Source organism: Helianthus annuus, chromosome 7 (genome assembly GCF_002127325.2).
Source record: "Helianthus annuus cultivar XRQ/B chromosome 7, HanXRQr2.0-SUNRISE, whole genome shotgun sequence".
NCBI classification, from domain to species: Eukaryota; Viridiplantae; Streptophyta; class Magnoliopsida; order Asterales; family Asteraceae; genus Helianthus; species Helianthus annuus.
Genome location: NC_035439.2, coordinates 104,595,904 through 104,610,463, shown reverse-complemented (window position 1 = coordinate 104,610,463; position 14,560 = coordinate 104,595,904). Strand labels below are relative to the sequence as shown.

Here is a 14,560-nt window from a genome sequence, read left to right as displayed (position 1 = left end):
TGCTGTTCAAGGATCAGATTGGGCAAACTATGGAGGTCTACGTAGATGATATGGTGGTGAAATCCACAGAAGCTGAGGATCACCTAAGGGACTTGGAGGAAGCATTCGATATACTTGACAAATATAACATGAAACTTAATCCTTCAAAGTGTCACTTTGGTGTTAAAGCAGGTAAATTCTTAGGATACATGGTGACCAAGAAAGGCATTGAAGCTAGCCCGGAACAGATCAAAGCCTTAGTGAATATCAAATCTCCTGCCAATGCTAAGGATGTCCAAAGGCTAATAGGGAGGATAGCAGCTTTGAACAGATTCATATCCAAATCCTCAGAGAAGTGCAAAGAATTCTATGATATCCTAAGGAAGAACAAGAAATTTGAGTGGACTGAGAAGCATGAGAATGCCTTACATGCTCTCAAAGATTACCTATCCTCAGCCCCAGCCTTGATGAAACCGGAGAAAAGAGATGTGCTATCCTTATATCTTGCAGTATCCTTAAAAGCAGTAAGTGCAGTCCTTGTTAAGGATCACGAAGGTACACAACATCCTGTCTATTATGTAAGTAAGAGTTTACTTGATGCCGAATCCAGGTATTCACACCTTGAAAAGCTTATTCTTGCATTAATTATGGCATCTACTAAGTTGAGACATTATTTTGAAACTCATGTTATTGTTGTTAAAACTAATTTTCCAATTAAGAATGTCCTCAGGAAACCAGAGATGTCAGGAAGGATGGCTAAGTGGGCAGTGAAGCCTAGTGCCTATGATATAAGATATGAGCCTAGGATAGCCATCAAATCCCAAGCATTGGCTGACTTTGTGGCTGATTTCAGTAGTGATTTACAAAAAGAAGCTGAGTTAGAAGTCCAGCAGCTAGAGGTGACCAAGGATCCTTGGATACTTTATACTGATGGATCCTCAAATGTCAAAGGCACAGGGCTTGGAATACTACTAAAATCGCCACAGGGGGACATAATACCCCACTCTATAGCTTGTGAGTTTCAAACCACTAACAATGAGGCTGAGTATAAAGCCTTGATTGCTGGTTTGCAAATTGCTAAGTATATGAGGATCAGGTATCTTGAGGTACATGTAGATTCATTATTAATTACAAATCACTTTAATGGATCCTATGCTGTTAAAGGTGAAAAGCTAACCAAATATTTAGAGATAGTCAAAGAGTTGGCACTCTCTTTTGTTTCCTTTAGTTTGACACAGGTACCAAGGGAAGAAAATACAGAAGCTGATGCATTTGCTAACTTAGGTTCATCCTTGAAGATCCCGGAGGATATAAGTATCCCCATTATCCATATCTTGGCTCCTGCCATCGAGGATCATGTGGCCATGGAAATAGGGGAGGATTCTGCGACTATCCCTAGTGAGGATACTCAATCTTATTCAGGATCACGATCATGGATCTCACCAATCATGAGATACTTACAACACGGAGAGATTCCTACGGGAGAAAATCCTAGGGCTTTCAAAATTAGGGTATCTCAATTCACAATCTTAAATAATATATTGTATAAGCGATCTCTTGCAGGACCATATTTAAGATGCATTGAGGATCCTGAAGTCCAAGAGGTTTTAAAAGACTTCCATGAAGGAGATTGTGGAAACCACACTGGGGGCAGGGCATTGTTCTCAAGGATCCTAAGGACAGGATACTACTGGCCAACTATGAAAAGGGATGCTGTGGAATATGCTAAGAAATGTGATCCATGTTAGAGACACAGCAATATCCTTCATCAGCCGGCTGAATTTCTACATCCTATATCCTCCTCTTGGCCATTTATGAGATGGGGCATGGATATAGTTGGTAAGCTCCCTAAGGCACCTGGTGGAAAAGTGTTCATGCTGGACATGACGGATTACTTCTCCAAGTGGATAGAAGCTGAAGCTTTTGCCCAAGTCAGAGAAAAGGAAGTTATATCTTTCATTAAAAGAAATATTATAACTAGATTTGGTATTCCTTCTGAAATTATATGTGATAATGGTTCCCAATTTATTGGGGGCAGAACTACTAACTTTTGTGACAGCTGGGGGATTAAGATGATAACATCAACACCAGTCCACCCACAAGCTAATGGTCAAGCAGAATCATCCAACAAGATCATCATCAACAATTTGAAGAAGAAGCTTGGATCCAAGAAAGGGAAATGGGCAGAATAATTACCTTATGTGCTTTGGGCTGATAGGACAACCCCTAAGAATGCTACTGGTCAAACACCATTCTCTTTGATATTTGGGGCAGAATCAGTGATTGTAGCACCCACCCCGTAACCCGGGTGATTATGCACAATTGATACACTTACAGCGGAAACAAACTACTTTCATTAAAACTTATAATAGTCTGAGTACAACACTTTATTTATTTACGAACTTTTGGCAACTAAGAACTCCTTGATCTTCTAAAACTCCCCAACTGTCAAGTAGTTCCTATAGCTTTCCTCATGACTAACCTGAGATAAGTATACTCAAAACGACGTCAGATATATACTGGTGAGCTCATACTATACAATTTTTATAAAGACAGACCACAGTTTACATTATATGCATACACAATATGGGCATGTGACCACATTATAGTCAGGTTGGACCTCATTGAACCTTATAGGTCACATTTGACTTGTCACAAACCACCGTACAAGAGACATACTGGTCCTCCAGCTGTGTCCCCCTACGGCCGTCACATAGGTATGAGTGTGTGTCGCTGGACCTTATAAGCACGAGGTGCCTGTGGGTACAACACCTTATTACCCTTCCCAGAGTGACACACCTCATTAAGCATAATAGGATCCCATATACCCCAACTGACACATGCATACTTCAGCATTCTCATTATTACCAGTTATGGACGAGTATACTATCACAACTTAAAAGACAAACATGATGACTCACCTGATTAGCAATTGCTTAACAGCCGCTAGTAATACTGGGTTATGTCTCAAGGTCCTGACACAATTACATAATCCTAGGTTAGGTAATGGTACACCTAACTAGTCATTATCATGGTTGGATATTGGTTAACCCTACATTGTTTAAGCATGGGTGATCAGTCCATGCCTAACTAAGGCTAGGCTACCCAATACCCGCCCCTGATAATAACCCTAGTACCTAAAAATAATACTAACACTACGACTACTAATATATTATTACTAATAATAAAACTAATATTAACTACTAAAAATAAATAATAAATAACTAAACATAAACTTAAACGAGAGTATACCTCAAAACTATCTACGGCACGTTGATGTAGAGTTTCCTTAATCCTGCTCCTACTCGCGCTCCAAAAACAACTACTAACAACATCCAACGGGGTATCGTATACTCGGGATTCTCTATACTAGAGCATTCCCGTTAAAGAAACTGGTACCTAAACAAACTACTGAGACTCTTATTTAAAGCAAGCAAGCAGGTACCTCAAATCCTTTTATGGTCGATGTGGGATTCAATTGACGTGCCTACCTACCTGCTTGACCTGCTAGCTTGCTTGCTTATATATATTAATTCAGCTGCTTAACTCGTTTTTCTTGTATAACTTTTAAAATATGACGTTTTATAAACTGACGAATATGTCATTAGAACGAGCATATTTTTATCTACGTTTTAACCTAAGTTTCATTAAAAACGGAGTAAGGTAAATAAAATAATATATTTTATTATTAATATTAACGGTCTCCTATATTAGCCAAGGTTTGTCAAAATATTTCACCTTTCACACAATCATCTTAATCGTTTAACAATATATGAAATATAAATTACATATTTCACACGTTTATAACCAGCACGTTAAGGTTCGGGGTATTACATCCTTCCCTCCTTACAAAAATTTTGTCCTCGAAATTTGTCATTCCTTAAAAAGATGAGGGTACTTATCTTTCATTATGTTTTCTAGTTCCCATGTAAAGTTGGGTCCATGACGTGCGTTCCACTTGACTTTGACTAATGGGATTTCCTTCTTGCGTAACTTTTTAACCTTCCTATCTTCGATTTGTAGTGGTTCTTCAATGAAGTTGAGTTTTTCGTCAACCTGTACGTCTTCCAGGGGTATTTGTTGGTCTTTGTCCACTAGGCACTTCCTTAAATTTGATACATGGAAAGTATTATGTATTCCTGCAAGCTGTTCAGGAAGTTTTAGCCGATAAGCCACTGGTCCTACTTTGCTTGTTACTTCAAACGGCCCAATATATCGGGGTTTCAACTTTCCCTTCTTTCCAAACCGAATCACTCCTTTCAGAGGTGATACCTTAAGCGTTACTTTATTCCCTAGTTGGAACTCTAGGGGTTTACGCCTCTGATCTGCATAACTCTTTTGTCGATCTTGAGCACTTTTCATCCTTTCTTTGATTTGCTGGATCTTTTCTGTGGTCTCCACAATGATTTCTGGTCCTGATAGTTGACTTTCCCCTACTTCCGTCCAACAAATAGGAGTTCGGCACCTTCTTCCGTATAAAGCTTCATAAGGTGCAGCTTTGATGCTGGCGTGATAGCTATTATTGTAAGCGAATTCAATGAGTGGTAAATGAGTGTCCCAACTTCCACCAAAATCTATTACACAAGCCCGAAGCATATCTTCTAATGTCTGAATAGTCCGTTCACTCTGCCCATCCGTCTGAGGATGATATGCAGTGCTTAGATTAAGCTTGGTTCCCAACTCTTGTTGGAAACTTTGCCAGAATTTAGATGTGAAACGACTATCTCTGTCTGATATGATCGATACAGGCACCCCATGTCGCGAGACTATTTCTTTGATGTAAATTTGAGCTAGCTTGTTCATCTTATAGTCCTCACGAATTGGCACAAAGTGTGCAGACTTGGTCAGTCTGTCCACTATTACCCAAATAGTATCATAACTGTGACTTGACCTTGGGAGCTTCGTGATAAAATCCATGGTGATTTTCTCCCATTTCCATTCTGGGATCTCTGGTTGTTGCAAGTATCCAGAGGGTTTTTGATGTTCTGCCTTCACCTTAAGGCATGTAAGGCACTTTTCCACATAATGGGCAATAGATCGCTTCATTCCTGGCCACCAATAATCTCTCCTTAAATCCTTATACATCTTGTCACTGCCAGGGTGAATGGAATACTTAGACTTATGAGCTTCCTCTAAGATTGTATCCTGCAGTCCTCCAAAATTAGGAACCCATATCCTATTGTTGAACCTAAGGATATTATCATTTCCCATTGTCAGTAGCTTCAGTCTCCCAATCATTCTTTCTTTTACAATATGATTCTCTTTTAAGGCTTCTTGTTGTATATTCTTAACTTGATCTAAGAGACTAGTTTTAACCTCTATTCTGGTTGCACGAATTCTTATTGGTTGAGGTTTCTCTTTTCTACTTAGAGCATCTGCTACTATGTTTGCCATACCTGGATGGTATTGGATCTCACAGTCGTAATCACTTAATAACTCCATCCATCGTCTCTGACGCATATTGAGCTCCTTCTGCTCAAATATGTGTTTTAAACTTTTATGGTCACCATAGATAGTGCACTTTGTACCGTAAAGATAGTGCCTCCAAATTTTCAATGCGAACACTATGGCACCAAGTTCCAAATCATGGGTTGTGTAGTTCCATTCATGAATCTTCAACTGTCTAGAGGCGTAGGCAATCACTTTGCCTCTTTGCATGAGTACACATCCCATACCATAGTGAGATGCATCACAGTAGACGGCAAAATCTTTTATTCCCTCAGGAAGTGACAGTATTGGGGCGCTACATCACTTATGCTTTAACGTGTTAAAGGCTTCTTCTTGTTTAGGTCCCTAATTAAACTTAGAGGCTTTCTGGGTTAGTGTGGTTAATGGTGTTGCAATCTTTGAGAAGTCTTGAATAAACCTTCTATAGTATCCTGCTAACCCCAGAAATCTTCTGATTTCAGTGGGATTCTTCGGTACTTCCCATTTCTTAATGGCCTCGATCTTTGCAGGGTCAACTTGTATTCCACATTCATTTATCACGTGGACTAGGAATTGCACCTCACGTATCCAAAATTCACACTTAGAGAACTTTGCATAGAGTTTTTCTTTCTTAAGCAATTCAAGGACTGCTCTTAGGTGTTGTTCATGTTCTACCTCGTTCTTAGAGTAGATAAGGATATCGTCAATAAAAACGATCACAAACTTATCGAGGTAAGGTTTACAAACCCTGTTCATGAGGTCCATGAACACTGCAGGTGCGTTGGTCAATCCAAATGGCATTACCAAAAATTCATAATGACCATACCTAGTCCTGAAGGCAGTCTTAGGTATGTCTTCTGGTACAACTTTCACTTGGTGGTATCCAGACCTCAAGTCTATTTTAGAGAAATAGCTTGCCCCTTGTAATTGATCAAACAAGTCGTCGATACTGGGCAAAGGGTATTTATTCTTTATAGTGGCTTTATTCAAGTCTCTATAATCGATGCACATGCGCATCGTCCAACTTTCTTCTTGACAAACAAGATGGGTGCTCCCCATGGTGACGAACTAGGTTGGATAAACCCCTTGTCAAGCAACTCTTGTAGTTGCTTCTTGAGTTCTTGCATTTCTGTCGGGGCTAGTCTGTACGGCGACTTAGCAATCGGTGATGTACCGGGAACTAGGTCAATGCGAAACTCAACCTGTCTATCCGATGGTAGTCCCGGGAGTTCGTCGGGAAACACTTCGGGGTATTCTCGTACTACTGGCACTTCCTCGACCTTCTACTTTTCTGTAGTGTTTACGACATATGCTAAAAAGGCAACATACCCTTTCCTTAGGCATTTATGTGCTTGTGCTATCGTGATGAGGTTCTTAGTCTTGTCAGTGCGGTCTCCCGATACAGCTAGTTGTTTGCCGTTGGGTAATCGGAGTCGGACGATCCTTTTGTCACATATAACTTCCGCATGATATGGTGTTAACCAGTCCATTCCTATGACTATGTCGAATTCTCCAAGTTCCATAGGCATTAGGTCTATAGGGATAACATGGTTGTTTAAGCTTATTTTACAATTCTTAACTATGTCAACTATCTCTCTTTGACTTCCATCAGCCATTTCTACTGTAAAGGCATGATCTAGGGTTTGGGACGCCTGGTTCAAGTAAGGTCTAAAGGTAGTCGACACTAGACTTCTATTTGCACCGGTATCAAATAACACACGTGCATAAACATCATTTACGAGATACGTACCCGTGATAACGTCTGTATTGGTCTTGGCTTCTTCCGTGGTGAGTACAAATGCCCGCCCTTTTGGCTGATTTGGTTGTCCTATCATTTCTTTTAAGTTCGAGACATTCAGATCTCATGTGGTTAGGTTCTCCACATTTGAAACACTTCTTCTTTTCCTTGCATTCTTGAAGAGCATGACCCGTCTTTTTACAATTTGGACAAGGAAAACGACATTCCCCCGTATGAAAGCGTTTGCAAATTTGACATTGAGGATATGTTTTAGGCCTTTTAAAGTTGTTATTCCGGGTGTCCCCCTTTCTTTCTTCCCACTTTCTTTTTTGGTGCGGGAGATTCAGCCTGCCGCAGAATCATCTCGGCAGCCATGACGACGCCAGCCTCAACAGTTTCTGCAAAAGTCTTGGGGGATTTGGATTTGATAAACACCCTCATTTCAGAGGGTAGACCCCAAATAAACCTATTGATCAGTTGTTCCTCAGTCAATACTAAATAAGAAACCAGTCGAGATATGTCGTTGAAACGAGAAACATACTCTCGATAGGTTTTATTTCCCATTTTTAACTGAAAGAATTCTACTTCCAGTTGCTCGGTCTCACTGGGAGGACAATACTTAGCAAGAAACTTATGAATAAACTCCTCCCACTTCATCTCCTTAACCTTTTCTTTTCCCTCTGTTCGGACCACAATGTTCCACCAGTGAAGGGCTTCAGCTTCAAACATATGTACGGCGAACCGTACTTTGTTGCGGTCATCACACTCACATATGTCTAATACTGACTCCATTCTGTTGAGCCAGTCTTGAGCTTCTAGTGCTCCCTTTCTTCCGTCAAAGGATTGAGGTTTACAGGACATGAAGTGCTTATAAGTACATTCCTTTGCTTTGGAATATTCACCTTTTCCTTCTAGTGGCGTGGTTGCAATAGTGTTTTTCCTTTCGCCCATTCCTTCCCTTTGTACTGGCGTGGAGGCTGCTGAGCTTTCTTCATGTCGTTCTCCAGATTGGTTAACATTACCGGTTTGTGCATTCTTCATTACCTTAGCCACTTCCACAGCTATATTGTGGATATCCTCAGCATTTAGACGCATGCTTGTACTAGACCGGGACCTGACACTATGAGAGGGAGTTCGAGTCCTATAAGAACTTTCCTCTCCCCTTCTGTTATTTTGATTATTTCTAGACCCTTGTTCATCTCTATGTTCAAACATTGTCTCTTTCCAAAGAGTTACTAGTATGTATGATACATCATTATAATATAACAACTATATACATCACATAGACATATATATATATACGTGTATATATATATAGCACATAGAATGGCACAACATAGTTTACTTCTTCTAGCGTCACTCAACTGACTATGCAAGTACTTTTCCAGAGTACATGTTATTTGGCCTAGTCTGAGTGTGCTATTTAATCTTTAGAGAACTAATGGCTAAAGCTTAGGCATTCCTTCAATACCTAATTCGCTAAAACCTCGGGCTCTGATACCAACTGTAGCACCCACCTCGTAACCCGGGTGATTATGCACAATTGATACACTTACAGCGGAAACAAACTACTTTCATTAAAACTTATAATAGTCTGAGTACAACACTTTATTTATTTACGAACTTTTGGCAACTAAGAACTCCTTGATCTTCTAAAACTCCCCAACTGTCAAGTAGTTCCTATAGCTTTCCTCATGACTAACCTGAGATAAGTATACTCAAAACGACGTCAGATATATACTGGTGAGCTCATACTATACAATTTTTATAAAGACAGACCACAGTTTACATTATATGCATACACAATATGGGCTTGTGACCACATTATAGTCAGGTTGGACCTCATTGAACCTTATAGGTCACATTTGACTTGTCACAAACCACCGTACAAGAGACATACTGGTCCTCCAGCTGTGTCCCCCTACGGCCGTCACATAGGTATGAGTGTGTGTCGCTGGACCTTATAAGCACGAGGTGCCTGTGGGTACAACACCTTATTACCCTTCCCAGAGTGACACACCTCATTAAGCATAATAGGATCCCATATACCCCTACTGACACATGCATACTGCAACATTCTCATTATTACCAGTTATGGACGAGTATACTATCACAGTTTAAAAGACAAGCATGATGACTCACCTGATTAGCAATTGCTTAACAGCCGCTAGTAATATTGGGTTATGTCTCAACGTCCTGACACAATTACATAATCCTAGGTTAGGTAATGGTACACCTAACTAGTCATTATCATGGTTGGATATTGGTTAACCCTACCTTGTTTAAGCATGGGTGATCAGTCCATGCCTAACTAAGGCTAGGCTACCCAATACCCGCCCTTGACAATAACCCTAGTACCTAAAAATAATACTAACACTACTACTACTAATATATTATTACTAATAATAAAACTAATATTAACTACTAAAAATAAATAATAAATAATTAAACATAAACTTAAACGAGAGTATACCTCAAAACTATCTACGGCACGTTGATGTAGAGTTTCCCTAATCCTGCTCCTACTCGCGCTCCAAAAACGACTACTAACAACACCCAATGGGGTATCGTATACTCGGGATTCTCTATACTAGAGCATTCCCGTTAAAGAAACTGGTACCTAAACAAACTACTGAGACTCTTATTTAAAGCAAGCAAGCAGGCACCTCAAATCCTTTTATGGTCAATTTGGGATTCAATTGACGTGCCTACCTACCTGCTTGACCTGCTAGCTTGCTTGCTTATATATATTAATTCAGCTGCTTAACTCGTTTTTCTTGTATAACTTTTAAAATATGACGTTTTATAAAATGACGAATATGTCATTAGAACGAGCATATTTTTATCTACGTTTTAACCTAAGTTTCATTAAAAACGGAGTAAGGTAAATAAAATAATATATTTAATTATTAATATTAACGGTCTCCTATATTAGCCAAGGTTTGTCAAAATATTTCACCTTTCACACAATCATCTTAATCGTTTAACAATATATGAAATACAAATTACATATTTCACACGTTTATAACCAGCACGTTAAGGTTCGGGGCATTACAGTGATCCCAACAGAAATGGTGGTTCCAACTGCTAGAACAAGTACCCGTGATCCTGAGGAAAATGATGAGAACTTGGCTCAAGACCTGGATACTATTGAGGAAATCAGGGATCTGGCTAGGATAAGGATGGCTAGTTATCAACAAAGAATGGCTGGTGCTTACAACAAAAATGTTAGGATCAGGAAATTTCAGATTGGTGATATGGTATTAAGGAAAGCATTTCAGAATACCACCAATCCTGCTGATGGAAAATTGGCACCAAAATGGGAAGGCCCTTATTTGATTGAAGCTGAAGCAGGAAAGAGGGCATATAGATTGCTGACCATGGAAGGTGATTTGTTACCAAGAGCTTGGAATGCTGTCCATTTGAAGAAATATTTCATGTGAGCAGGATCCTCATGGCACAGATAATCCTTACATTAGGGGCATCCTTGAAGGATCCGTAAAGCATCAATGATCCTTACTCTGGTAATATCCTAATTTTGAACTATTTCATTTCCTTATTTTCTCATATAAGGATAAGGATCATGCGTCCTTTATCCTTCTCTCACAAGATTTTGAGTTTTGAAAGTTCAGGAATCCTTAGCAAAGCGTTTATTATCTACAGAAGCAATCCAATTCCTTGGGTTTAACCCCAGTTATTTGGGCTTGACCCCAGTTCCGCCTGTAGCGCACGATGATCCTAGTATAGTTCAAGGCAGTGGGACCAGTACTCGCTTTAGGGGCTGATAATTCCATTGTACTGGCTATACCTAGGATCCTACGTATAATGGTAGACGTACCATACATCCGTTCCTAAGGTTTCTAACGTTTTCACGTTGGCTAAGGTTTTGGCATTGTCATGTCACTAAGCTTGGATAGTCGCCAGTTAGGGCCATACTCCAGTTCACATACGATCCTTGGGCTTGTCCCCAGTTATCCTTGGGCTTGTCCCCAGTTATCCTTGGGCTTGTCCCCAGTTATCATTGGGCTTGTCCCCAGTTGCTAACTCTTATCTTATATTGGCTTAGTCCCAAGTTATGCTCTATTTCAGGTCCTTGAAGTTAAACAACGAGGGATCCTTGATCCTTACTTCTCCCTAAGGTTTATCTTATAGTTATCCTGATTATGGTTAGGATCCTAACTTGGATCCTCAGGTATGATCCTTAACTATTTCAATTATATTCGTTGATTATTTAATAACCCTTATACTTTGACAACTGAACTTATGATCCTTAAAACATATACTACTTTTTGGGATTTTTCAACTATAGGATATTTGATCATGGATCATATCCTAAATATTTTCAATCTGACTTATTCAAAATTGCTCATTTAATAAGTGTACATCAAAACAATTGAGAATTAAAGGAACCAAAAGGATAATAACACAAGATAAGCGACAAAAGATTAAGATTTTATTTATTAACAAAAAGACTAACGCTTCAAAGGTTGTCAAAATTACCTACCCCGAGCATCTACCAGCAATACGTGGCCCGTCCGCTGGGGTAGGTAAAGGGTGTCCATGATAATAGGTTCAAAGTAGTGCAGGAATATAAAGGCGGCAGGATCACAATGGCTTCATCCCCAAACAGAGGATCCCTCCACCATTTGCAATCCTGCCTATTGTCTGAAGGATCCTAGATCCTTAATCCTAAAAACTATTATTCAGTACAAACCATTAAATTGTTCAACAAACTACCATCAAACAAAAAAAAATTGGGCTCCGGCTATGTCTAGGAGTTTCCTTCATCGCCCATTCATGCAGCCTAGACCTTCACTGCATCACCACCTCCGGCTCCACTTGCTTCACCACCTTCACCCTTGCCTCCAGCCTCAGTGGTCAGGATCTCTTCAGCCTCTTCTTCATCCTCCAGTTCAGCCAGCCTTGCCTTCCAGCCATCCACATCCCAGGTGCTCTTGTCAAAAGCAGGATCCTGAGCTTCCAGGGCCATTTGCAGCTTGGTCTTGTACATTGCTATGGCGGCGGAGACCTTGGCATCCTCGGTGATCTCATGCCTCTCATAGTCAAAGTTGATCAACACCTTGGCCGTCTCGTTTCGGGCATTCTTGAGATCCTTCTGAAGATCAGCAATCTTGAGGTCCTTTAGCACTGCAACCTGTTGAAGATCAGCAATCTTACTATCCTGATCCTCAACGTGGCCAACGTAGTTCTCAATCTCAGTGAATTTCTGCAAAGAAGACAAAGGATAAGGTCAGAACCAAGTGATCCTCATATCAGCAGGATATAGGAGCAGAGACAGTGATCCTTACCTCACTGAAGTAGTCGAGGAATTGTTGGCGGATCAAGGGGAGACCTTGCAGATCCTCAGCTTCAGAGGCTTTTCTCTTCTTGCCTCCCTTTCCTTTGAGGGGTGCCTTGGGGACCGAAGCTGACGGGCTGGTAGGAGCTTTTCTCTTGGAGGATCTGACGGTGGTGAGATCGGTGACGCTGAACTTTGAAGCAGATTTGGTGGATTTTCCAGCACCTACACAACCAAAACAAGATAAGTATCTTAATTTCACTTGTATTTCATTATTTATTTGAATTTTTAAGCAAAGATACTTACTTGACATTGTGACAGAACCTGAGGATACTTCCTGAGAATCTTGGGTGGTTGTCTTGAAAGATCTTGTTTCAGGATCAAGCCTCTTGAACGCGGCGAGTCTCTCTTTAGCAGCAGGAGTCAGTCTAAGATGTGAAACGGAGATAGCTGTACAACAAGAAAGCAAAAGAATGTCAGTGATCCTTATATCAAAGGATAAGTTCTCTGGTGATCCTTCTCAGGATCCTCCATCCTACCATGGGTAGCCCACTCCTTGGGTAAATCCTTCCCATCAGGGATAGACTCTCTCTTGACAAAAAAGAAACGTCGCTTCCAGTTGGTATCATTCTTGGTAGCTTTGAAGATTGGGTGTTCCTCACCAGGTTTACGTTTGAGCAGATAACGATGGGAACCAAAGGTAGTGAGCTCATACAATTCTCCTAGTTCTGCCATGCCTAAGTCTACCCCCTCCTGCTCGATGATCCTTTCAAGGGTATACAAAACCCTCCGGATCATCGGCATGGCCTGGATATAAGATATGCCGGTTAGGGAAAAGAAAGATTGGGTGAAAGCTGGAAAGGGATATGTGTAGCCTATGGTGAACGGGGTAACAGGAAACGCAACCCAGTTATCAGAAATATGATCACTGAGGGCGTTGGGATCAAACGATTTAAACACCGTGTTCGACGGGAAGCAGTAGGGGATCCTATCAATTTGCGGATCAGAGAAGCAACATCGTTCTTTTATGGAATCTTCGATGATTCCCTGGCTCTTTAGCGGGCTGTTCTTCGTGTGATCCTTAGATGGGGAGTTCCAGAGCAACATTTTGACAGAATAATGAAGAGAGAAGGAAAACAGAGCAAAAGAAGGAAGAAGATGAATACCTGTTTATCTTCGGAATGCAGTTATAAAGGGAGTAACTCTGGATTTTAAATGCAAACGATCCTATCTATATCTCCTATTTATAATCATGATTTTGCAGGGCTGTCACTTCTGTGACGTCATAGTTGCAACGGATAGTTCTACAATAACGGCTATATATCCGTTAAGTTAGTTGCGGATAAGATCAAGAAAACATAACTCGCTCATTTTACATATTACTCCTTATATTTTGGGGGTAATTGTTAGGGGAGGATTTTCTAACAATTAGTGATCCTTACATGTTATCCTAATAGTGATCCTTACTTCTGTGACAGATAGTAATCCTCAGAAGACCTTCAGGATCAGGATCATGGATCACCTTAAGGATCCTCATACTAACGATTGTTTGTTTATGTTTTGTATTGTTTTGCAGGAGTAATAGGCTTGACTTGGTCTTGGGAACGTTACTAAGGAATATTCCACGGGTATTTCGCACACGTTTGAATGGAAATGGACGTTGTGGAGAACGTGGGAGCATGGCACAAAAGTCGGATAGTTTGTTAGCTTAGTGAGCTTTTATTTTTAAAGGGGTGACGAGCTATTTTTAGAACACTTAGCCACTTTCAGCTACACACATTCTCGTACAACAGCATTCTTGAAGCTTTCAGCAAACACTTAATAGTTTTCACACACTTTTACACAGTTAACTATAGTGATCCTTGTACCTAGCTCGTCACTATCCGAAGTTGTAAACATTTATTGATTTATTTGAGCTTGGTGATCGGTAGTTTCCATCACCCGAGGTTTTTTATGCCGGAGATCATTCATTGATCAAGGGCTTTTTCCTCGTATAAATCCTTGTGTTGTTTGTGCAATTTACATCGAACTGATCCTTATTATTGTTCTTCATTTCAAGCATCATTCCCCGTAACTAAGAGTTTAGTTGCATTATCCTCACTAGATTTTTGACCAAA

The 14,560-nt window shown here is 40.3% G+C and overlaps 1 protein-coding gene across 1 annotated transcript; it reads right to left on the bottom strand.

Annotated features, from left to right (window-relative positions):
- Positions 1–7,432: 7,432 nt before the first annotated feature.
- LOC110867119 lies at positions 7,433–8,239 on the bottom strand. Its single transcript, XM_022116257.1, has one exon. The coding sequence runs from the start codon at positions 8,237–8,239 to the stop codon at positions 7,433–7,435; it is 807 nt and encodes a 268-aa protein (XP_021971949.1).
- Between the last annotated feature and the right edge of the window lie 6,321 nt (positions 8,240–14,560).

What these genes read in the sequence shown, in the direction of transcription:
- LOC110867119 (XM_022116257.1), bottom strand. Translation starts at nt 8,239, where the DNA reads ATGCGTCTAAATGCTGAGGATATCCACAATATAGCTGTGGAAGTGGCT.